Genomic DNA, 22,390 nt, shown 5'->3' with positions numbered 1-22,390 from the left:
CCACAGAGAGGCCTTGCATGCAGGATCTTTTCCCTATCCCTTTGTCTTGATAAGGTTTAGCTGTGCAGCATTGCCGCTTGCTCAGTAGCCACTGATACACAAACGGGGCTTTTCCCTAGCGAGATCTTCCTGATGTAGTAGTTCATGATGTTGATGTCAACAACAACTTGATATTTCCTGATCCATGTTGGACTAAGGGGCCGTCCTTGTGTACTGCCTGCACGCCTCGGAGGGAACGTCACAGATGGCAATTTTGGAACATTCCAAGACTTCCAATGCAGACACGTGGAGAAAGAATCAAACAATGTGCATCAGCGGCACAAAGGAAAATGGAGAAAGCTTTGCTTCAGTGTCACGATGCAGCATAGATGATGTCATCGCCTCGATGAGGTGCCTGGCCCAGCATGAGACTCTTCAAACTATTATCACTACATGCCTCACCTCAATTCTTGTTTAACATCAAGGCATCATGTGAAGACGTATCTGTGGCTATCAGGTTTGGGAGCCTCAACACCATCGCACCCACAAATATTCCTAAGGCTCGACAGCTCTATGCATCTATTATTCTGCCAGCTGCAAATGTACCTTTACCCATGCATTGCTCATCTGTGCACGCGCCCTTTTTCACATGCCACACTCGCACTGGCTTTATCAATCTCGAGCAGCATCAGGCGTTTCTGTGCAGGGGAAATTGGCATCACTCAGCTTATCAGCTTGTTCACACCGCGCTATCGGTTCTGACCGTTCTTCTGCCCCCTGCTTGTGACAGCGAGCAAGGTGCTTGACGAGCACTGCTCTCATGTCACAACACCCTGTAATCACCACAGCCAAAGCTCTGAGCGACTGAACCATCTTGTCAGAACTAAACATGCTGCTGAATTGGCATTGCAGTGCTTTTGCACAGCAAGTCAGAAACCTGAGGAACGACATAGCTTTGCTTTCCGACATCACACATTATGCCTGGACAGCAATTTATTTACGGCAGAAGGACACCATTGCCTTGTCCTGAAGAACTTCTCTCTTCAAGTATTTCAGAGCGTGCTGCTCCAGACTATTTTGCTGATTGCCATTGCCAATCATCAAGCCCAGTCAAGCACTGACAACACCAATGTGTGGTGTATTACACCAGCAAAGCTTTTGCTCTGCAGCAGCTGCACCTGCCAGGCTGAAATCCTTGTTGCAGCACAGCTGCCCAGACCGGCGCATGTGCCAGCAGGTGCATGCATTTGCATGCTCTGCCGGATGCCTCTCATCCTGCTGCGAAAGGTGGTGGGCCCATGGACGGTGAAGTGGCAGGATGACATCATCGGTAGTGGCAGGCGACGTCAGCGGTGACATCACGGTGATGACTACCTCGCATAGCCGCCGTAGCCGGCCGGGTCGGCGCCGGAGGGAACGCGCGCCCCGTGGCCGTGGGACCGGGAGCGGCTGCCGCGGCCTTCGCGTTCCTTCTGCCGCCGGCGCAGCTCCTTCTTCCGCTTCACGATCTCCATGTACAGCTTTTCCCTGTATTCTGTTATCGAGTACTGCGCGCACAAACACAGCCACACGATTTACTGGATGCAATTTGATAGGTCAGCAGACTGAGCAAGATTTGACATCCCACTCCTGCTGCGCATGCAGAAGCTGCCCTCTCAGAGTGGATCTCCTGAGCAGATTGAGCAGATATCGACATGCACAACAGGAAATTTGACAGGGTAAGAGGATGCGCTGGGCTGTCTCAGGAGCCGTCAACAAGGTCAGGTGCAAAGCCTCTGGACTAAAACAATCAGCGCTGTCTTCCACATGGCCTCTGTAAGCTGGGCACAAAGGCAAAGTGAAGGCTACCAGTAAGGTCCTGATTCGCGCACCTTGGTGTTGTCATCAATGGGGATTGTGATGATGCCGGGCGCAGATGGCTCGTCCGCCGACGAGTGGAACTGCGCCACGTACGGATGCCGCAGCGCCTCCCGCGCCGTTATCCTCTTTGCTGGGTTGAACTGCGCGACATCACGACAGTTTTGTTACAGCCATTTGGATTTCGATGCTCCAACCCCCCTTGAGCCATGTGCCTTGCTCTTCCAGCGGACCAGTGCCCCTAAATATGTGTTCTTATAGGCTAGGACACATTGTGATAATTAACCCTCAACAGCATGCACGACAGGCTGCAAGTTGGAAACAAAAGACAGGAAGATGCATCTGTACAAATGTCATGTCCAGCATCCGTCTGCCTTGCAGCCGCTTTTCGTGCAAAGCTTTCCTTCCCAGGTAATACCTCAGCAATGCTCACGCTGGCAACCTCTTCAGGAGGTCATGCTCCCCACCTGCAGCAGGCGCGATAGCAGGTCGGCAGCCTCCGGCGAAGCGGAAGGGAACAGCCGATGCAGCGCCGGTGCGTCGCCGCAGGGCAGCGCCTCGAGCATCGTGGCCGCAAAGGGTGACGCAATCGCGTCCACATCCTGCTGCGACGGTTGCCCTGCGGCGTGACGTGGCGATGAGTAAATCAGAATGACCTTCAGACTAGTGACTCAGCCGTGACACAGCAGGGAACCTTCCATCAGCAGTACTGAAATCTGTCAAGCAATACATACAAGGAATTGAGGCAGATGGCATACTAAACTTTCCTCAGATCAAGCTCGGCGGGATTGCGCCTCTGTGCCTCAAGAGTATTTGGACACCTCTGCCGCGGCTGCCACTTCATAAATACAGAGCAACGTTTCTGCCTGACAGCCTTCTTATTATCGACAAAGCTGCCAGGCAGTATGCAGGTTCTTTCAGTGCGCCTTAATCCTGCATAGCCAGGCTAGATGCAGCAGGCTCTGCATGCGGTGTGCATCAGATATGTGCATGCTCCAATGCTTCTTCTGCAGGAATGCTGGCGCACCTGTGACCTCGAGGATGCGGTCCAGCTGGTTCATGGTGGAGCTGCCTGGGAAGATAGGCTTCCCCGTCAGCAGCTCCCCCAGTATGCACCCTGCATGCAGACAATCCTTTCCTTACTCATCCATCCCACGGCTTGCACTTCTCAGTACCACACAGCAGGGACAGGGCATCCTGTTCTGGCCCGACGAAGCCAGCCCATGCAAACTGCTTCTGCAGACAGGGTGCGAAAGACCAAGCAGAATCTTTGAAAACATATTCTGAGCCTGTGGCCAAGCCAACCTGCAGAGCTTGTACTTCATTGCCTTGCCGAGCCACTGTGGCACACTTGCAAGCCACTAGGAGGCCCCATTTCAGACTGCTAGCGCAAAATGCTCAGGACACATCGTGTGGCATAGCTGCAGGGCGGCGGCACATGCGCGCACCTGCCGACCACATGTCGACGCCAAAGGTGTATTTTGGCGACCCCAGCAGGATCTCCGGCGCACGGTACCACCTCGTGGCCACATAGTCTGTCAGGATTGGGGACGGCCCCTCGTCCGCCTCCAGCTGTGCGACACTCCGAGCCAGGCCAAAGTCCGCCAGCTTCACCGCGCACTCGCTGTTGAGCAGCAGGTTGCTCGGCTGCGCGCAGAGAATGCAGCCCGTCAGACACAGTTGTAGCACTTTGCAGGAAAAATGCCCATCTGCTTTGGGCAGAAACGTGGACTGGGCAGTTGCTAGCACATTTTGAAGACTTTCCCCGGCTCTTCATGTTGCCATGTACCTCTTCTGCCAGCTTCAGAGACAGAGTCAGCGCCTACCGAAGATAACAGGATGTCAGGGAACGAGTCACAACACCGTGCTAGGAGTCCCAGCCTAGGACCCTTCAATACCTAGCTCCCCAGAAGCTTAGCAGAACTGCCGACATGTGTGGTGCACCCTCACAGTGTCCCGACCCCGCTAGCGGCTGAGTAGAGCTGCTAAAATCATTGCTGCAAACTGGAAATGTCCAATTCCCCAGAAGCTGATCAGGGCTGCCACAAGGCTGCGCCGCACCTTTATGTCGCGGTGAAGCAGCTCGGCGGAGTGCATGTATTTGAGGGCCTTGAACAGCTGGTACATGATGTACTGCTTGTGGATCTCCTCCAGTATGTTGGCCCGGATGACTGCGTGCAGGTCTGTCTCCATGTACTCAAACACCAGGTAGATGTCCCTGTCGTTCTCCGCCTTCATGACGTTCAGCAGCCTGCACAGCACAGGCCGCCAGTGAACAGCTGCTGCAACGCACCTGATCTTCTAAAAATGCAAGATGCATGATTAAATGATCAACAGTGCAGCACTATAGGTGTCATGCACGGGTGGGGCAGCTCTCTGAAGAAGCCCCTCCTGAGATCAGGCCAATTCCACCTGCACCTTGTCACCTCCCCTGGAGGCATGCCGACTGGTGGACTTGCAATAGGGGATTGGTGGGGTGTGGATCAGGTAGTGGTGCTTACCTGATGATGTTCTCGTGGTTGGTCAGCTCCTGTAGGAACATGATCTCCCTGAAGGTCCGCTGCAGCAACAGAAAGCATGTCAGCGCCCGCAGCCCTCACCCGTGTTGCCCTCTCCTCGGGATAAGAGCTTCTTTTGGCATGCTTTGGCACCCCCATTTGATGCTTCTGGCAAGTACAATGCGCAGATCTGCATATTTGCCGACCCCTAAGCTGTTCTCTCAGGTCAAAACAGCACCGAGCTGTCTGCCCCAAGTGCGCGCAGGCTGTTGTCCTGGCTTGAACAGTTGATGGGCATTTGGCTGCTGCCAGGTTCTGTAATTATGTTTCCGATATTTGATAGCTGCCCACGTCCCAAATTCTGGTTGTCATGAGACAAGGTGCATGCTTGTGGTGAAGGGACACTGGCTCAGCCAGGGGGAGGACAGTCACCTGTGCATCTGTGGCATTCTGAAAGGCGTCAAATATCTTTTTGAGTGCCACGGTATCCCTGGTTTTCTTATCCACCGCTTTCCACACCACTCCATAGGCCTGCACGCCAAGCATCTCATATGAAGGATGACACCAGCAAGCTTACCACAGGTCGTCACATCGGGCGATGCAAGCGCAGCAGCAAATCACATGAATATGAATTAAGAAATTCCTTGTATTGATTCGTGATTTGGTGAGGAGAACAATCTTGACTTTGTGTCAATATTTGGACAAAGAGATTTCATCAGCCCATATGACTGCCTGTGACATTTGCTCTCCGGTGCTCAATCGCCACTTTCTGACAGATTATATATTTTAAATATCTTACACAAGCATTCCCAGCACATGCCCGCAGTGCTGTGCCTTGGTGGGGCTCTCACCCCTTTTCCCAGCTTTGCATGAATCTCATACTTCCTGAAGACATGCTTGTCGATCTCCTCCACATTTGCGCTCATGATGCCCCAGCACACTGTTCAGAAGCCCTGGTCAGGCCATCAGTCCCGGGGCTCAATATGTGCAGGGGTCTGGGTCAGCTTGACGGCAGATAAGCGATGCACTCAATCGTCTGTTTGCTGGTGGTTTTGCCTCAAGACAACATGCATTCCGGAGCTAGCCACAATATAACCGTTGTTAATGTTGCTCCTGGTAGCAGTGGCGGTCGTTTTGCCAGTACGAGGTTTAGCTTGACTTTCTCCCCGCTGCCTCCCACATTTGAACACCTGTCGACAGGGAACGCCGCTGCGGCGACTCGCGGGCTTGTATCGCTTCTTCTGGCTCCCAAACCCCTTGAAATGCTGTTTCTGCCCTTGCATGTCCGAGATCGAGCCCAACTTATGCTCAACAATTTACAGCTTGTCAATCCCAGGAGAAGCGTCCTAAGAAAGTTCAAGCTGAAAGGTGCTCTGTCTCTCGAACAAGGGCGGCACCATAAAAAGTGGCATTTGTTTCACTGCGAGTCTTGGCGTCAGATCTGCTGCGTGATACCATTTTCATGAGAGAATGAAAGTGCTGTATAATTATAATTGTTGAAGATACTTGTCTGTAAAGTTATCAGATCGGGGTGCTGTATGTTGGGCATCCCTATAATATTTGGTCTGCTTTTGATCGGAGTTGATGGGTTCAAGAACCCAGCTGAAGCTGGGGCAGCTGAGAAGTACAATGTAGCTATCATCGGAGCAGGAGTGGGTGGTAGCGCATCGGCGTGGTTTCTTAGGGAGCAGCTCGGCCCAAGGGTACAACTGGACATGTGAGTGTGCACGGGTTATCACCAATTCCACCTGATGTGTTCTTGCGAATGGAGATATACCGGTCCTTATGGTAGTATACTGGGTTAAGGTCAACTCGAGTGCTGTTGCTCACAGATTCGAGGAAGGGGAGATAGGAGGAAGGACGCAGGTCTTCAAGCATGGCGATGACGTGAGTCTCCTACATAAGGGATCCTTTACCTGCCATATGTACTGAATCTGAACTTCGAATATCAAAATTTTCCCGGTTCACTGCAGATCTTTGAAATGGGAGCTAGCATCATCCATGAGGAGAACAGATACTTCAGGTGCAGGAGCACTGTTAATCTGAGCAGTAGACCATCGAACTCCTCAACCTGCTCAATGTACTTGCCTCGACTATGACTGGCTATTCTTATGATGGGGATTATATGCGAATTGGCTTTCATCCTCCTGAGTCCTGTCCTTTAGTTCGCGGCATGTGAAGAAGGCATGGCTGTTAACCCAGGGAGTTGGCAGATAAAATGGGGCTACAGAGGGAGCGTCTTGGGGTGGACGGCAGCCAGATATCCATATTTGATGGCAGCCGCTTTGTGTTCAGTGAAAGCTCCTGGACAATTGTGACCCTGTACCGTATGCTGCGGAGGTCAGGCACTCTTTTCAAGCTTTGCATTACAATGTTACAGATGTGATGCTTTATTCACCAGTCAATACACATTTCAATGATCAACATAATCATGCTGAGTGCCAAATTTGCATGCAGGTATGGGTTGAGCTATTTGTATATGAGGAAAGGACCCCAGACAATGCTGCCTCGCTTCTTGCAGCTCTACAAGCTTCAGGTGATGACGACCCTGCAGTGAAATCTTAATTTAGAATTTGAATTTGAAACACAAGGGAAGTCTTACTGCCCACAGGATCCTTCACAAGCATAATGCATTGAGATGCCAACCATTTCAGCGCTGCATGCATTTCTGATCCAGTCCTTTGTGTGAGGTGAGTAATGCTGAGCACTGTGCCCAGGCAGAGGGCAGAGCGTTCGGGACTCCAGAGGAGCTCTTGCAGGCAGTGGACCTATACAACCTGACACAGAGGACATTCAGAAGCGAGCTACAGGTGCATTTCCTTCTTGACAACAAGCAGTTCCAAGAAAACATCAAAATATCTTCATAAAGGCCACATCAGATTTGTAAGATGACCTGCTTTGACAGATCGGCTTGCAGCATGAAGCTGTACAGGGCATTGCTGTTAGTAACGAGAAAGTCATTCTGACAGAGCTCTTCATGGTGAAGGAGCTCTTCTGGCTACTGATGCATGGTGCTGGTTGCAGGATAGAATAGGCACCAGCTCGGCAGCAAACCTGTTTGCCAAGGAGTTCGTAGCGGGCATCAACCGCATTCAGTACAATCAGGGAAATGGCATCAACGCCCTTGCAGGTGACTATTCTGCTGCTGACTCACTTCTAAATCCTACTGCATGGCACATTACAAGCAGCCTGATCTGCTGTCAGCTTTACCATCATTTTAGCTTTATTTTATCGCTCAATTGGTAGTGGTTTGCTGCAACAGTTGAGTTCTGGCTGTCATTCTATTGGCCAGGGATGGTGTCACTGCTGCCTACAATCGACGGGCGCTTGTTCAGGATCAAGGGGGGCAATCGGCTGCTACCAGAACGCCTTATTGCTGCCGCCAATGCCAGCCTACATCAGGGCCTCAGGGTCACAAAAGTGCACAGAACAACAAGCAGACACTTTGAACTGCACACCAAGTCCAGCAGAGATGATAAGACCACAAAGGTGCGCTTGTTTTACTTGTCCTTTCAATACTTAGATGTTTTTTTTCAGGCAGCCCCGGAAGCTGCATGCAATCGCAATGTGACTTCAAGAAATTGGCTACGACTGGGACCTGAATGCACTGAACGTGTCAAGCCAATTCTGGCGTTGAGAAGTGTCTGCATGCAAAAAACAGAGCAGGAGGTACGCCGCTGTGCTGGTGGCGACGCCACTGGAGCTGACAGACATAGCCTTCACTGGCTTTGAGGTCCCCCACATGCCAGTGAGGCAGTACCAGACCACAGTGACCACGCTTGTGAAAGGACGGCTCAAGCCGGCTTATTTTGGCGTGGAAGCTTTGCCGAAAGGTGGTGCACCCTCATCAAATCATCTGCTGCCTTGCTAGTTTGACACTTAAAGAAATCCCGTGTTTTCTCAATAGGTTGCATCAATGTGTACTTGCACAGAGGTACAGAATTTTGTGCAGAGAACAAAGATACGTATCAGCATGTCTGCCTTGCTTTAATGCAGAAAAAAGGGTGCTGGCGCAAGCCCTCAGCTTGCTCACCCTTGAGGGTTTGCCTTCCTCAGGGGAATATGTGATGGTGACGGAGGATGCGAAAACGCCCTTCTCGGTGATAGGGCCCCAGAAAATCCTGCCCAATGGGCTGCGAATATACAAGATATTTTCACGGCAACCTCTTGAGGGCGCCACCCTGGACGCCATCTTTGCCAATCTCACCATCCTGGCTGACAGGTGAGTCTGCTCCCTTCTGGAACTAGAACGAAGTATTCCCTTCTATGAAGATCTTTCTGGATGCGTTCCGGTACTTGAGCTTGTGGTGTCAGGGGTGCCTTGGAATGCAACTGTATGAGCTGCTTCAATCTCAAGCCTTGCAAGTGACGTGAGTCAACACAGGCAAAGTAACAGGCCCTGTTCCACAAGGATTTAACACCTACTTATCAACGGATACAAGGAGAATAAGAAGGAGTTCCTTCTCTTTGGACTTCATTTGCTTGATTGGCTTTTGGGCAATCTCTGCTCGTGCCGAGTCTCATGTCCTGGTGTGCTGCCAGGGAGTGGAAGGCGTATCCCCTCTTCAGGCCCCCCGAGAGGTTCCCCCCATTCCGCCTGACCCCCGGCCTCTACGTGAACAACGCTTGGGAGAACGCTGCATCCGCGATGGAAATGTCAGCCGTGGCCGCAAAAAACTGCGCGCTGCTGGCTTCACAGTACTTGCAGAAAGCATTTCTGGATGACGGGGGGTTGAACTCGGGATTTAAAGCTGTGACGGGTGCAAAATCAGAACTTTGAAGGTTGGCAACTCAGTTCCGGGCTCCCGGATTAGCTAGCATGAAGTGCGCATTGCCGGCGGCACTGTACTAGCACAAAGCAAATCTGGACGAGTATGGCCTGGATGCTGGAGACGGCAGCCCTATAATGCCAAAATCCGAACTTTGAAGGCCATTTTTTTTCATGAGTCTGGAGCCCAGCGCTAGCGGCTGAGTTGCCCCAAATTTGGAAGGTTCGACGGTTGCCGCCAGACTTTGTGCGCGGCTGGCAGCGCAGCAAAAATAATCGCAGATATGGTGGAGGCTAGAATATTGGAGTAGGTAGCGTGGCAGATGCAAACTCAGAACTTTGATGGGTGGCTGCTGAATCATCGGGTTCTTGACTTCCTGGGTAGCTAGCATGGAACTGCGCGCCGCTACCTAGCAGCGTATACCTGTATACGTATACCAATATACCGGCAAAGTATTTGCAGGAAAAAATATGTTGGATGAGAGAGGCTTGAGTGCTGGCTTGGGGACCTGGCAACAGTAATATCAGAAAGTGGATGGGTGGCAGCTGAGTTCTGAGCTTCTTAAATTCCTGGGTAACTAGCAATATGCGCCCTGGTGGCGGCACAGAACTGGCACTGAGCATCTTTTGGATGAATTGGTTGATGCTATAGCGTCTGCTAACCAGCTGACCACGATCAATTCTCTGCGTTTCCTTGTTATGGGGATATCGCTACATCTTCTATAGATAGGCGAGTCACTCTAGTACGGTACTCTTGTGTACGCTTTTATTATTATCATTACACGCTTTTCCTGCCAAAAGGCAAGGTACGTCCTGCAAACAGGCTGCAGTCAAAGGCTGCCACAATCGTACCCCTTGTTGGACTGGCCAGATCCAAGCAAGACACAATCAACCGTGGGCACGGTGCTCAGTATCTATTCCGCCCCCCGCCAACCGGGGCCAACCAGTGTACGTTTTAGGTCAAAATAAATAGCTTTCAGAAAGATGCCTGTTAGGATTTCTCTCATAGTTGCATATAGTTGTAGACCCGTTCATACGGCGGCAGACGCCCTGCATGCATGTTATATCGCCTCTGGCCATTCTGGCCATACTGACCAAGCTGTCACCAAACACAGCCCAGTGGCCGCAGCTGCAGCCCGTCATCATTACCATGATGGCACCCCCACTTCTGCTACTAGTAGCTTCTAATATATATAGTACCAGGATTAGAACCTTGCCATGAGCGTCAGCCTTTGGATCTATCACTTTAGAGTTCTTAACCTCTGGACCCTCATACATTATCAAAGCTAGTCTTTCGATTTGAGGGCACACATCAACATTAGGCGGCAAGCTAACGCACAAAATCTGCATTTGCCAGGGGATATAAGTAGGTTCCAATGTTGGGCTCCTGCACGCACGTGTAGGACGAGAGTTGCAATATTTTCAATGAACTCGCGCGTTTTGGCGCGTAGTTTTTCAGAAGTCAGCGTGTAGCCCATCTATGGTTACATGTAATGGGTGGAAAGCGGAATGAGAGGGGGTGGACACGTGGGTGACACACGTGTCGGACGTGCAATTGCTGACACGTTGGACACGCTGGCTGGGAGGTGATGACGAAGTGGGTGAGCGTGTCTGACGTGTATTTGCTGTGGGGTCTGAGGGGTGGGTGCAGTTTGTGTACGCGCTTGTGTGGGTGTGAAACACCGGTTAGGTTTTCTTGTGAGAATCATTTTAGTATGGTTGCGCCAAGTGGGTTACGCGCGGTTGCAGCTGGAACGCCCAGCAATTTCCGGGTGTTTCCGGAAGCGGATGGCGGACATGCTGTTATCGGTGGGCGCCTTGGCGTGCACGTAACTGAAAACCAGGACGTGGAGAGGCGCCTGCCTTCCGATGACGTGATGAAATACTATGCAGACGTCGGAGTCACCATCGTGGACTGGTCAACGGAGGTGTGTGAGGGATTGGACTGATCTGGTCGGTTGGTTTGTTGTGCAACAAAGATTTGCGGCCTTTGAGCTGAGTGCATGTGAATAGCAGCGATGCATGGAGTGTGGCTGTGCGGGTCAGAATGTAGAGCAGAACTGTAGATTGGCGGAGATGACGATGTCCGGAACTTTGTGTAGCACAAGGTGATCTGCTCTGAGGGAGAGGGTGTTTAACTTTAGCGTGGGAGGAGTGCCAGCAGTACCCAGCTTTCTACAGGGCGGCAGGCACGAAAGTGGGGGGGCTTGCTGTCCTGGATGGACGTCGTGCTGTACAACGTCCCAGGCTTCAAAAGCGAGTATTGTTGGCATCCGAGGGACGTTGTACAGCACGACGTCCATCCAGGACAGCAGCCTCCCCACTTTCGTGCCTGCCGCCCTGTAGAAAGCTGGGTGCTGCTGGCACTCCTCCCACGCTATAGTTGAACACCTTCTCCCTCAAAGCAGATCACCTTGTGCTACACGAGGTTCCGGACATCGTCATCTCCGCCAATCTACAGTTCTGCTCTACATTCCTGATTCCGTCCTGATCCCGCACAGCCACACTCCATGCATCGCTGCTATTCACGTGCACTCAGCTCAAAGGCCGCAAATCTTTGTTGCACGACAAACCAACCGACCAGATCAGTCCATTCCCTCACACACCTCCGTTGACATGTTCACGATGGTGACTCCGACGTCTGCATAGTATTTCATCACGTCATCGGAAGGCAGGCGCCTCTCCACGTCCTTCTCAGGTACGTGCACGCCAAGGCGCCCACCGACAACAGCATGTCCGCCATCCGCTTCCGGAAACACCCGGAAATTGCTGGGCGCTCCAACTGCAACCGCGCGCAACCCACTTGGCGCAACCATACTAAACTGATTCTCACAAGAAAACCTAACCGGTGTTTCACACCTACACAAGCGCGTACACAAACTGCACCCACCCCTCAGACACCCACAGCAAATACACGTCAGACACGCTCACCCACTTCGTCATCACCTCCCAGCCAGCGTGTCCAACGTGTCAGCAATTGCACGTCCGACACGCGTGTCACCCACGTGTCCACCCCCTTTCATTCCGCATTCCACCCACACATTTAAACCATAGTTGTGCTACTCGATCCCTCTGAAAATTCTACGCGCGTAACTCGCTCGTTTAATTGCGATGAAGTCTCTACGCGCCTTACTCAATGCCCTTACGCGACCTGTGTGCGAACTTCGAATTGAATTGGCTCGATTGCCAATTTTTTAAGCGAATTCGGCCTCCGATGCCTTGAGATCTATCATGAGCTACTTGGCACATAAATATCATAGACAATCGAGCCAAAGATGCTCTTGAGATGACCCATGAGCTACATCCTGCTGAGACGGCCAAGCTTTTCAATTAAGGAGATTAGTCATGGTGACTAATCATCACCTCCTTCCTTGCATGCATCACTTTTTGGGGCTTATGATGGGGTAGCCCAATCAATTATGCCTTATTTGGGGCTCTTGAAACTTCTGGGAGCACGAATACCATGTCTAGGCAGCCTTATAGCACTAAAATAGCTCAAATGGCAATCTGCGAGTAAGTTGCGTGCAAACCTGCTGAAAATCACTGCACCATCTACTCTATAGAGTTGAGTAGCGTTTCGAGTAACCATCGAGTAGTGAGTAGCACATCTATGCACATAAATTTTAAACAGCATATAGAATGGCCGCCGGACAAGAATATGTCCAAATTATGCAACATCATGTTGGCATGATGCCTTAGATGCAGTATCAAATTGCATTTCTGGCAAATGTAGGGCTACTCGCAGCAGAACTAATGCGGGTTTTGATCGTCTCCCTTCAGCTTGCCCATGAAAGCATCCAATGAGAGCTCCTCGGCATATTGCCCCTCGTCCCATAACTCCCCCAGGCCCTCCAACACCGCTTTAAGCCCCTTGCCTCCGCCTCCCACTGCCCCAGCTGTGGCAGCATCCCCCTCTGCACCTGCACTCAAGATCTCTTAGTATTATACCAAGTACTTAATAAGTATCACTTGCCAGAGTACATCACTAAGGGTAACGGCTGCAAAACATGCATGGTATCCCCAGTGCCAAAGTATTCGGCAGGGGCCCAAGAAAGCATTCTTTGAACAAGGCCCTGAGGGACCCAGCATCACGGGTGCTGCAGAACGTTAACAATCTTGGAAGGACCTGCTTGACCCAAGGCCCTGTGGCAACTCTCAAGAAAACACCCTCTGCAGGTAGAAGCCAACTGGCGGTACTGAAATAAAGAAAAATAAAACATAGACGCCCTGATGAAGCCTGGGGCGTGATTAAGGAGGCAGATTTCAAGCATGCCAAAGGCATATGGTTAGCTCCCCCCTAGTTGCGGTACTGAAGGGAATCTGCTCACCCGTCTGCGATTGGCGGCTGCCGGCATCCGGAGCCTGCCCGCCGCCCTGCAGCGAGAAAAGATCCAAGACCTGTGTGGTATCCATGGCAGCCAGAGAGGCATTGTCTGCGTTCACGACCGCGTTTGCCACGTCAAGTTTGAAGCGTTGGAGTCCCATGATGCGTTCCTCCAGCGTGCCTCGCGTCAGCAGCCGGTACACATTCACTGTGCGCCTCTGCCCCAGTCTATGCGCGCGGTCCATGGCCTGCACATGCACAGGAAAGTCTTTAGGGAGCACACCCAGAATGGCTTTGAGCGGCGGTAAATTACTGACATTACATGCAGTTCATTTGTAATGTCATTTCTCTCCGTATCTGCAATCTCATCCCTCTCATCTCTCCCCAGTCTCGCCCACATCTCTCTCTCCAGTACATGCAACATAGCTCCCACCAAATACTGTGCATGGACCTGTGAAGGGGGCTGAGCACCAAAGATCAATCAAATGTGGATATTGATGACTGGTACAGATCTACAGTGTTGCCTCTGCCAGAGGTGCCTATTCTGAACAACAATCGCCATAGATGTGCAAGACTGATGCTGAAAATATCGATGACACACATACCTTGCAAGGAGCATACTTAGTACCCCTCTCTCACTGTCATTCAAATTTTGCCAGCAGGTGGCCATACAAAGACAGCACGGATGCTTCCGGGGGGCACAAGTCAAGAAGAGAAGGTAAAACTTCACCTGCAGGTCCTTCATGGGGTTCCAATCGTGCTCCAGGAAGATGACTGTGTCGGCAGAAGTCAAGTTTAAGCCCAGGCCGCCGACCGCTGTTGTGAGCAGCATGACGGGGATGGAGGGATCGCCGTTGAACCGCTGCACGATGCCAAATCGGGACGCGGCCTCCACGCTGCACGGCACAACATAAGTCCTTGACGGAACTAATTTACATTTTTAGCTTGCTTTTGGGACGTACTCAGCAATTTAAGCCCCTTCAGCTCCTGAAGCTGAAGCTAACTTGGCCTCAGAATGCATGCAGGTGCGTTTTTGCGCTTATATCAGCAGCTGGCTGCAGCTTGTGCATATGCATCAAACAGAAAAGCTTTGTGCAAGACGCGCCTGTGACTGCATGACTGATGCAGAGACTCAAAAGTTCACAGTTAGATTAAAATATTTAGATTTGAAATTTGAAATTTGAAGTTTGAATTTCGAAAGTTTGAAAGATGTATGCACCTGCCGTCCAGGCGCAGGTAGGAGACTCCATCAGGCTGCAGCACGTCTCTCTCCACGATGTCAAGGAAAGATTTCAGCTGCGCGAATATCAACACCCGGTGACCCGCGCCCTCCGCCGCCTCGGGCTCTTCCTTGGCTGCCGCTGACGCGCCGTCTGCGTCTCCGATGATGCCGCACTCCTGTGCAAATTTGTTAATATATTCTTATCGATATTGTTATTAAAAAAGGTGGGTCATTGGCCATACAGCGGCGGCACAAATGATGTCAACAGTTCCTGGGAAATAGTTATTGAGTCCAGCTCTCACATGTGCCCGTGACAAATGCTGAGAGAAGCATGCAACGCAGCTTGAAGATGCCGGAGACATGCACAAGAAGCCGAAGTAGTGAACCCTCTGTCAACTAACTCAAGAGTTCAAGCGGGAAGCATGATGCAAGCGAGTTGGCTAGTGCAGCAATCGATGTATGCATGTTTTCAAAGACACATTGTTCACACACCTGCAGCAGCTCGCGCAGAGCGGCGAGTTTAGGGGCGTGGCAGAGCCGTCGAAGAGCGCTGCCGGATTTGTCCCACTGCCCCGGGGCTGTGTTGGCGACTGCGGCAGCCGCCGCCACGTGCTGAGGCACGCTGGCGTCCAGCACAAGCAGCGGGTGGCTGCACAGCTTGCGCAGGTACTGCAGCGCCTGTGCAAAATCAACACACGGCTGTTGACAGGAACATTGGCTGCTTCAGGATTGTGTAGATCCTGTGCTTGGTGAAGTAAACGCTGGATGCAGTGAACTTTCACGGGCTTGTCAAATTGGGCACTGCAGCACCTCTGAAAGAATGGACTGAGATGTCTACTCTCCAAAGCAACATCTGTGCGTCTGTGCGACTGTGCAAAATTGTCAAGCTCCGATCCGAGGCTGCGCAGCTTGCCGCGGAATCTCAGTGGCCAGCTGATTACTTGCAGTGAGGAATTTGGGCGGCTAGCATTTCCCATTTCACATACTAGGTCCCATGATACTTGCTGCCCACATTAACCAGCCCTTGAGTTGCCTTTGATGGATACAAATTTCACAGGCTTGCAGGACTGTTCGGTTCTGTGACTTGCCTGGAAGACGTGTGGCGCCTTGGCGGCACGGTCAGCGCCCGCATCAGCGCTGATGTCACCGCTGACTACGCTCGCCACCTGTCGCGATGCGCCGCTCTTTGAGAAGTCCTCGTACAGCCTCCTCTGCAGCTCTGACGGCTCCACATACACGTCCTGCAAGATTAGAAACAAACGCTGTGTCATTGTCGAGAGCAGCAGACTCGGCCGATTCTGAAAAAGGCGGCACAAGGGTTGCACATCAGCACATGCACATTTTCGGCATGCAGCACTTGGTTTTGCATTGCATAGCCGTGGGAGTCCAGAGGGAAGCGTGCAAGAAGAGCAGCTCACCTGGAGGATCTTGGGCGGCAAGTCCTTCAGCACAGCATCCTTTGTGCGCCGCAGGATGAAGGGCATCACCTACAGTACAGCGCTTAAAAGCCTTCAGCGGGGTGTTTGACATGCGCTTGTTTCCATCGTCCGCACAAAGTCAAAGGCACTCTCCTGATGCATGCCTGATGCACCAGATGTCATCAGCACTGCCATATCAGCAAGTATATCTGCTATTTGTGCAGACCCTCAATGACCAGCAGGAAAGGTGGCCTGGCAAACCTGTGTCGGGCCAAACCTGACAGGATATAGCTCATTACATGTGCTTGGTGCTAAATCATCCTGATATTGCATGATGATAGCGGATGCAGGAGGAATGCGCGCCTGCTTGTGCAGGCCCTCCATGGCGAGCAGCCCGGCCTGCGCCTCCATACTGCCGGCCTTGGACCCCCGGGAGGCGGCCAGCGCTTTTCCATACTTGCCATGGAACGCAGCGTGAGACCCGAGGAAGCCCGGCATCAGGAAGTCAAACAGTGCCCAGAGCTCCAGTACGTTGTTCTGGATGGGCGTGCCGGAGAGAATGAGCCGGTGCTGCGCAACCAGCCGCTTTGCCGCCTGCGTGCAAACGATCAGTCAGTTATTGTGCGCGTCTTGTGGGTTCACATTTGAGAGATCAGAGGTCAGGATTGCAAGATGTGTATGCCACGTAAAGCGTTGTCTGCCTGAGATTTCTGCCAGCACCAAGCAGTGTTTGACTTCCAAATCTAGATCGGCGTTGTGAGGCGTCGGGATGCTCCCTACTGGGCAACAGTGCTTCTGCAACATACTGAATCTCATCCCACGCATGCCTGACTATCCAGGCTTGAATGCGTAGCCATGGTCAATGGAAAATGGAATACTGCATTATGTAGCAAGTGCAGGTACTGATAAGTTGGTGCCGGTCAGCGCCCATTTGACCTGCGCCAAACTATCAGCACGTCCGCTGCACACTATGAAACTCACAGGCTGTGCTGCAAAATTACAGTGACACCAGCCCAAAGTCTCAAGGTACTCTGCGGGGCTTTTCTAGAATGACAAACCATGCGTGCATGTTGAGTGGTGTAATTTGGCACCTGTGCAATCTTGGATTTTGGATTCCGGATGATGTGGCCTTCGTCCAGCACAGCATAGGCCCAGGGGTGAGCGGATGTCCAGTCAGCGTCCGCCCGCAGCGTCTCATAACTCATGACCACCACGTCCGCTGACCTGGCACGCTCTCGCAGCGCGCACCTCACCGGCGGCGTTCCCTCATACTGCAGCAAACAGTAATAATGTTAGTAAAGAGGAATTAGCCAAAGATCTTTTAGGACGCAACACTGCCATGCAGTTGACATTTTTGTGCCAAGCCATCAGGTCCCTAGTAAGACTGTCCCTGGTACAATGAAGATCCGGACTGCTGCATGTGCAGATAGAGAGCAGACTTCGCATATGAGTTCTATGCACTGTTCACGACCACATCAGACATAGAATTCTCAATCTCCTTCCCCACCCCTTATCTGTCACAAGTGCATGGTCCATGACCCTGTCGATGAGCATGACATGGAGCATACCTGCACCACTGACAGCAGCTCCTCCCCGACGAACTTAGTGACTTCGTGCGGCCAGTGGCCGACAAGTGTGGGCGGGCAGAGTATGAGCGAGGGCTTGTGCGGCAGGCCATCCCTTTTCTGCTCCACATGACATGCTGCAAACAGCAACACAATTTTTTTTACACTTTGCAGGCGCACGTCTGAGAAAAAGAGCACCCTTACTGGCCTACAAAATCCTGTAGTAGACAGGAGTTGGAATGTCCACAGGACCCCTCGCAGGGAGTTGCAGGTGTCTAACCAGGTTAATCTGGAAGCACCATGACAAGGCTGCATGGCAGTCCATCACCAGTCGCACGCTCTATCGCCCTAAGATCTAAGATCCAAGCGTTTTTTTATATTGCAACAGTGTTATTGGTTTAAAGACCCCACTGGGCGGCCCAGCAAATTTTCCAGATCTCACAAATCCATGCTTGCTAACTTGGACATCGAATCCAGTCTCGCATGGTAGAGACTTTCAGGACCTGCTTCTTTTGCGAACACAGCATTTCCTCAAGGCTTCATCCCGGCACATTATTTTCAGGCTCTGCTTCCTATTGCCGAACACAGCAATTCCTTAGAGCTTTGCTGCAGCACTGCTCACCTGCGACGATGGCTGTGGCCTGCAGCGTTTTGCCGAGGCCCATGTCGTCTGCCAGGACTCCATGCAGGCCGCAGCGTCGCAGGAACGCCATCCAACTGATGCCGGCCCTCTGGTACGCGCGCAGCTCGCCAAGAATCTCTACCGGCAGCGCGTAGTCATCCACCTGTCATCGCCACGCGCCAAAACAGGAGATGACTCATGAGCCAGCTGGCCCGTTGTTATGGTGAGGCAATGGCATCCTTACGACAGGATATTTTGATCCGAATTCAGCAGCCTTTGAGAAAAAAAAAGTGTGGTGAATAAGACAAACTCCAAAAATGCAGGGCTCTGATCTATCTGCGTGCAACTAAGGCACTAAGGCTATAAAATGGAAAGAAATAACATGATGGTGCAAATGCGGAACAGGAACAATTATTGCCTGCACACGAGGGCATGAGCCCACCTTGGAGTTGTCCAGAAGCTGAGACAGGAACGCCGCGTCACAGAGCCATGCCTCCCGCTGTTCTGGATCCAGGCCCTCAGGCAGTGACATTCCCTATGTTCAGACAGAATGCTTCCTCATGACACAAAAGCACAACTGTATTGCACATATTGCTCTCCCAAGTATGAAAGGTAAAATCAGAGCACAATTCTCTGGATGGCAGAGATAAATCCTTCACACAGCACTGATCCTCAAGTGAATCACATCTAGAGCATTCAAATCCTCAAGCAACAGAAGTCTGAGTGGGCGCAGTGAGTTGGCGGATGTAAGTGAGCATGGCAATAAAAGTGATCTGAGGGCAAGCATCAACAGCAGATTTGACTCCACCCTTTAGCCCTCGTGGTAATAACTCTCCTGCTCTGGAGCAGGTGATATTTACGCCCATGTCCTGCCTCTCAATCCCTAAAAACTGAGTCCCCCTATGACCGAGCCAGGCCTGTTTCTGCATCCTGCCTTTCCTGCCAGGCGCTGTCAAGTTTACCAGGCCAATCTGGTACCTTAGGTCCAGTTCATCATAGTAACTACCTGCGCCAGGGGCAAGAGAGCAACGGCGGCGGCGAACGCTGACGTGGCGGCTGCGCGCACGCGTGGCAGTGAGTCACTGGTGAGGCCCATGAGGGGGACCACTATTAGATTCGTGTAGGGGACCAGCTGCAGGCCTAATCTGGCGATGAGTCGTCCAACCACTGTCACTGCTCCGGACCTCGCCGCATCGGCCGCCGAGCCTTGCAGCATCGGCACCACAAACCTGCACCAGCAGAAATCAATTACTGTGAAGAGTTGAGGTTTAGTTGTTTTACTCGAACAGAATATCAAGGCCCTGCCTCATTGCAACGGGCCAGGGCCTTAGGATTCGGCTCTTGGTCAGGGTTCTATTTGTCCTTCTTCCTATACTATGTGTTTTATATAGTATGTGCGATGATCGTAGCAGGGTGATTCTCCCTGATTAAGGCAAGTCAAACTGTGATGCAACATGCACAAAGCACAAGTACTGCAGCGTCAAGTATGAATGACTTCATGCATTCCACATATAAAAGTGATGGAGTTGCAGTTCTTGGCGATTGCATGAGCCTATTGCCACAAGAGAGCTCTTGGGCTCTGCTCATATTTTTCCCAAGGTGGTTGTGATCGGTTAATTTTCCGAATTTGAAGCCTGGTACCCAATTTCAGTCCCTGGGAAGCAATCATGGCAATATTGCCACAAAGTTTACTTGCAATTAGATTTGCCAATTAGATCGACCTGGAAACCCTCCATGGCACAACAGCATTGCGCTATTGCCATCTGACCTCTGGACTTCACTACTCTCCTTAGCTGACTTAAGGATGCAAATGCCGCCAAAGCTGAGGCACATCCAGCAACAGGGCAGCCATGCTGAAATGGTGAGCAGTAATAAACCGGACGGCAGCAGCCAAACGCTGTGTGACATGGGAGGGACCATGTACTACACCACACTCCAGAGGACAGTGCCAAATTATACGGCACCCTTGCGTCAGGCCGTGGTGCCTCGCGCATGAACAGTGTGTGTTCTAATGTCCTGCTGCCCCATATCAAGATCGTGTGACCAATCTGTTTAGCCGATCTGACATTGAAGCGGCTGCTAGAGCTGAAGCACCTCCAGCATCAGGATGTTGTCACTGGAGACGCAGCATCAACTTCACGGCGGGGACAATCCCAAATGCTCCTATTCCAAATGATCATATGGTTCAAGTTTCCTCTTGGAATTGCAATGCAAGCGATGCTGCACAGGTGCAGACTGGTGACAAGAGAGGCTTCCTGACCCAGGAGATCATTTGGCGGTGGGTGTACCTTAGGAGGGAAGGTAGAACGCAGGTAGGCTGCACTGATGCCAGGGACTCTGCGCATGCGGCCGCTGCTGCATGCAGCACCCGCCTCTCATGCAGGCAGCACGCGGCGAGGCCTGGCATGAGCGATGTCAGCTGCGGCTCAAGCTGTGAGTCCAGCGCAGGGCCCAGTATTTTGAGGACCTGAAGAGTGTCAATAACAGCCTGCAGGAGAGAGACAAGTGACGCTGTCAAGATGATTGCCATGCAGAAAGGCATGATCGGAGAAGGTACTGTCAAGCTGCACCTGCCACAGTATGCTGTGCATGTGCCCACAATATTTCGCATTTGCTTGAGCCTCGTGAGTATATGCAGAGAGTTCTACACTGGCGCATCCCACCCAAATCAGGCAGATCTCAGCACATCAGACGCGTAGAAAAGCAGCATGCGTAATCATACATATCCGCTCCTGATTAGCCAACTATCAAGCCCGCTATGGTGAATTGCAGATGATGTTCAGTACAATGTCAGGCACTGGGGCTAGAGGCAGACCATTGAAGAGCTGGAATGACTATAATTCAGGTGTTGCTTGACGTACCTAGTCCTTGAGGACTGGAGAACGTGTGATAATAATAATAATAATAATAATGGTGAATCGTACACGGCTGTCAGACTGGCAAGGGTGTACACCTGGGGTTCTGCAGGGGGTGGGGAGAGGCGGCCGGGAATTGCAGCGGCAGCGTCAGTGGCAATGGCGGCAGTCGCATGCTCCCACAGCCGAGGCAGCTTCTGGAGCAGGTCTGCACCAAACCTGCTCGCCAATGCTTCCAAGGCTGCATCAGCGCCCTGCGCCAACCAGTGCTGACGTCACCCAATACTGTATGTCATCTTCACACTTTCCTCTGGGGCATTTTTTTTCTCATGCAGGGTACGTCATGTTGCTGCAAATATATGTTCGTCTCTTGTGCACAGGAAAACAAGCGCCATATTGTGAGATGGAGCACACGGGTCCCATTAAAGCCATGATTGCGCTGCCACAGCTGTCAGCTTCTAATCGCGGAAGAGAAATAGGAAAACAAGCAAGATGTCCCTTTGAGCATGCGTGAATATCAAGAAGGATGTGAAGAGATAGTGCAATGCAGAGCACCTGTCGAGCGACAGCAGCAGCGGCCATGGTGGGGTCCTGGCTGGGGGCTTCGCCACCGTTGGCATGGTCGGTGGTGGAGGCGGGGGGCCCGTCGGAAGATGATGACTCATCCGGGGGGTCCGGGGCGGATGCGCTGGGTGTTTCCGCCGGGTCGCCGCACGCCATCTTGCACAAATTCATTATGATCCTGCGGGGCATCATTCAGTGAAAAAAATGTGCAGATGCATGCCCGGAAGGTGTAGGAGTTGCCAAGGAACTTACTGATGTCAGATTTTGCAGCGGCCTCTTCTGTAGACCCAAATAGCATTATCTTAATTGCTGCCTGGGCTTAATTTGCCTAAGCTGGTGGCTTGCGCTTGTTTTGGAGGCAAGTACGGAGCAGTCTAGTATTCTCTAGCCAATATTGAATATACTGACATGGAGTGGGTGGCGTGACAAAAAATACCCAGATTTCTGCTCAAAAGAGTTGCAAAGCACAATTTTGGTCCATTCTATGTGACTGCACATGAGTCATCACTTCCTTCATGGCAATATGGTCTAAGAAGACGTTTTTTGCTGCCATACATTTGCAAAGTGACAAAATGGAAAAAGATTTTCAGCTTAGTAATTTGTACTACCTGTGGTTGGGTGAGGGAGTCCGGTTTGTGCACGCCAAAACAAAGGTGGCCATCGCTTCGGCCGTGCAGCGGCGCAGGATAGGGTCGGGCCCCCGCCGCAGCCCAGCCAT

General features: G+C 51.8%; 4 protein-coding genes across 4 annotated transcripts; 1 reads left to right on the top strand and 3 right to left on the bottom strand.

Annotated features, from left to right (window-relative positions):
* Positions 1–409: 409 nt before the first annotated feature.
* COCSUDRAFT_47764 (mitogen-activated protein kinase 5) lies at positions 410–5,260 on the bottom strand (the record flags this gene model as incomplete). The annotated part of the gene is made up of 10 exons (XM_005646636.1): positions 410–812; positions 1,354–1,526; positions 1,851–1,979; positions 2,304–2,455; positions 2,864–2,953; positions 3,285–3,483; positions 3,898–4,087; positions 4,338–4,396; positions 4,767–4,865; positions 5,186–5,260. 10 exons carry the CDS (start codon positions 5,258–5,260, stop codon positions 803–805), a joined length of 1,176 nt encoding a protein of 391 aa, XP_005646693.1. The 3' UTR covers positions 410–802.
* A 1,292-nt stretch (positions 5,261–6,552) lies between these two features.
* COCSUDRAFT_47763 (Prenylcysteine lyase) lies at positions 6,553–9,695 on the top strand (the record flags this gene model as incomplete). The annotated part of the gene is made up of 7 exons (XM_005646635.1): positions 6,553–6,674; positions 6,792–6,870; positions 7,359–7,464; positions 7,627–7,823; positions 7,996–8,167; positions 8,391–8,556; positions 8,877–9,695. 7 exons carry the CDS (start codon positions 6,553–6,555, stop codon positions 9,112–9,114), a joined length of 1,080 nt encoding a protein of 359 aa, XP_005646692.1. The 3' UTR covers positions 9,115–9,695.
* Positions 9,696–10,835: 1,140 nt separating this feature from the next.
* COCSUDRAFT_55845 (hypothetical protein) lies at positions 10,836–11,918 on the bottom strand (the record flags this gene model as incomplete). The annotated part of the gene is made up of 2 exons (XM_005646634.1): positions 10,836–10,961; positions 11,709–11,918. The coding sequence occupies 2 exons, from the start codon at positions 11,916–11,918 to the stop codon at positions 10,836–10,838; spliced, it is 336 nt and encodes a 111-aa protein (XP_005646691.1).
* Positions 11,919–12,852: 934 nt separating this feature from the next.
* Positions 12,853–22,390, bottom strand: COCSUDRAFT_16858 (hypothetical protein; the record flags this gene model as incomplete). The annotated part of the gene is made up of 17 exons (XM_005646633.1): positions 12,853–13,016; positions 13,431–13,674; positions 14,157–14,322; positions 14,646–14,787; positions 15,128–15,347; positions 15,746–15,889; positions 16,067–16,135; positions 16,349–16,660; positions 17,158–17,337; positions 17,635–17,768; positions 18,254–18,416; positions 18,696–18,788; positions 19,260–19,482; positions 20,542–20,741; positions 21,207–21,362; positions 21,664–21,850; positions 22,281–22,390. The coding sequence occupies 17 exons, from the start codon at positions 22,388–22,390 to the stop codon at positions 12,853–12,855; spliced, it is 2,907 nt and encodes a 968-aa protein (XP_005646690.1).

This window comes from Coccomyxa subellipsoidea, assembly GCF_000258705.1.
Source record: "Coccomyxa subellipsoidea C-169, whole genome shotgun sequence".
NCBI lineage: Eukaryota > Viridiplantae > Chlorophyta > Trebouxiophyceae > Coccomyxaceae > Coccomyxa > Coccomyxa subellipsoidea.
The sequence above is the reverse complement of the archived record's forward strand: the minus strand, read 5'-3'. Positions and strand labels throughout refer to the sequence as shown.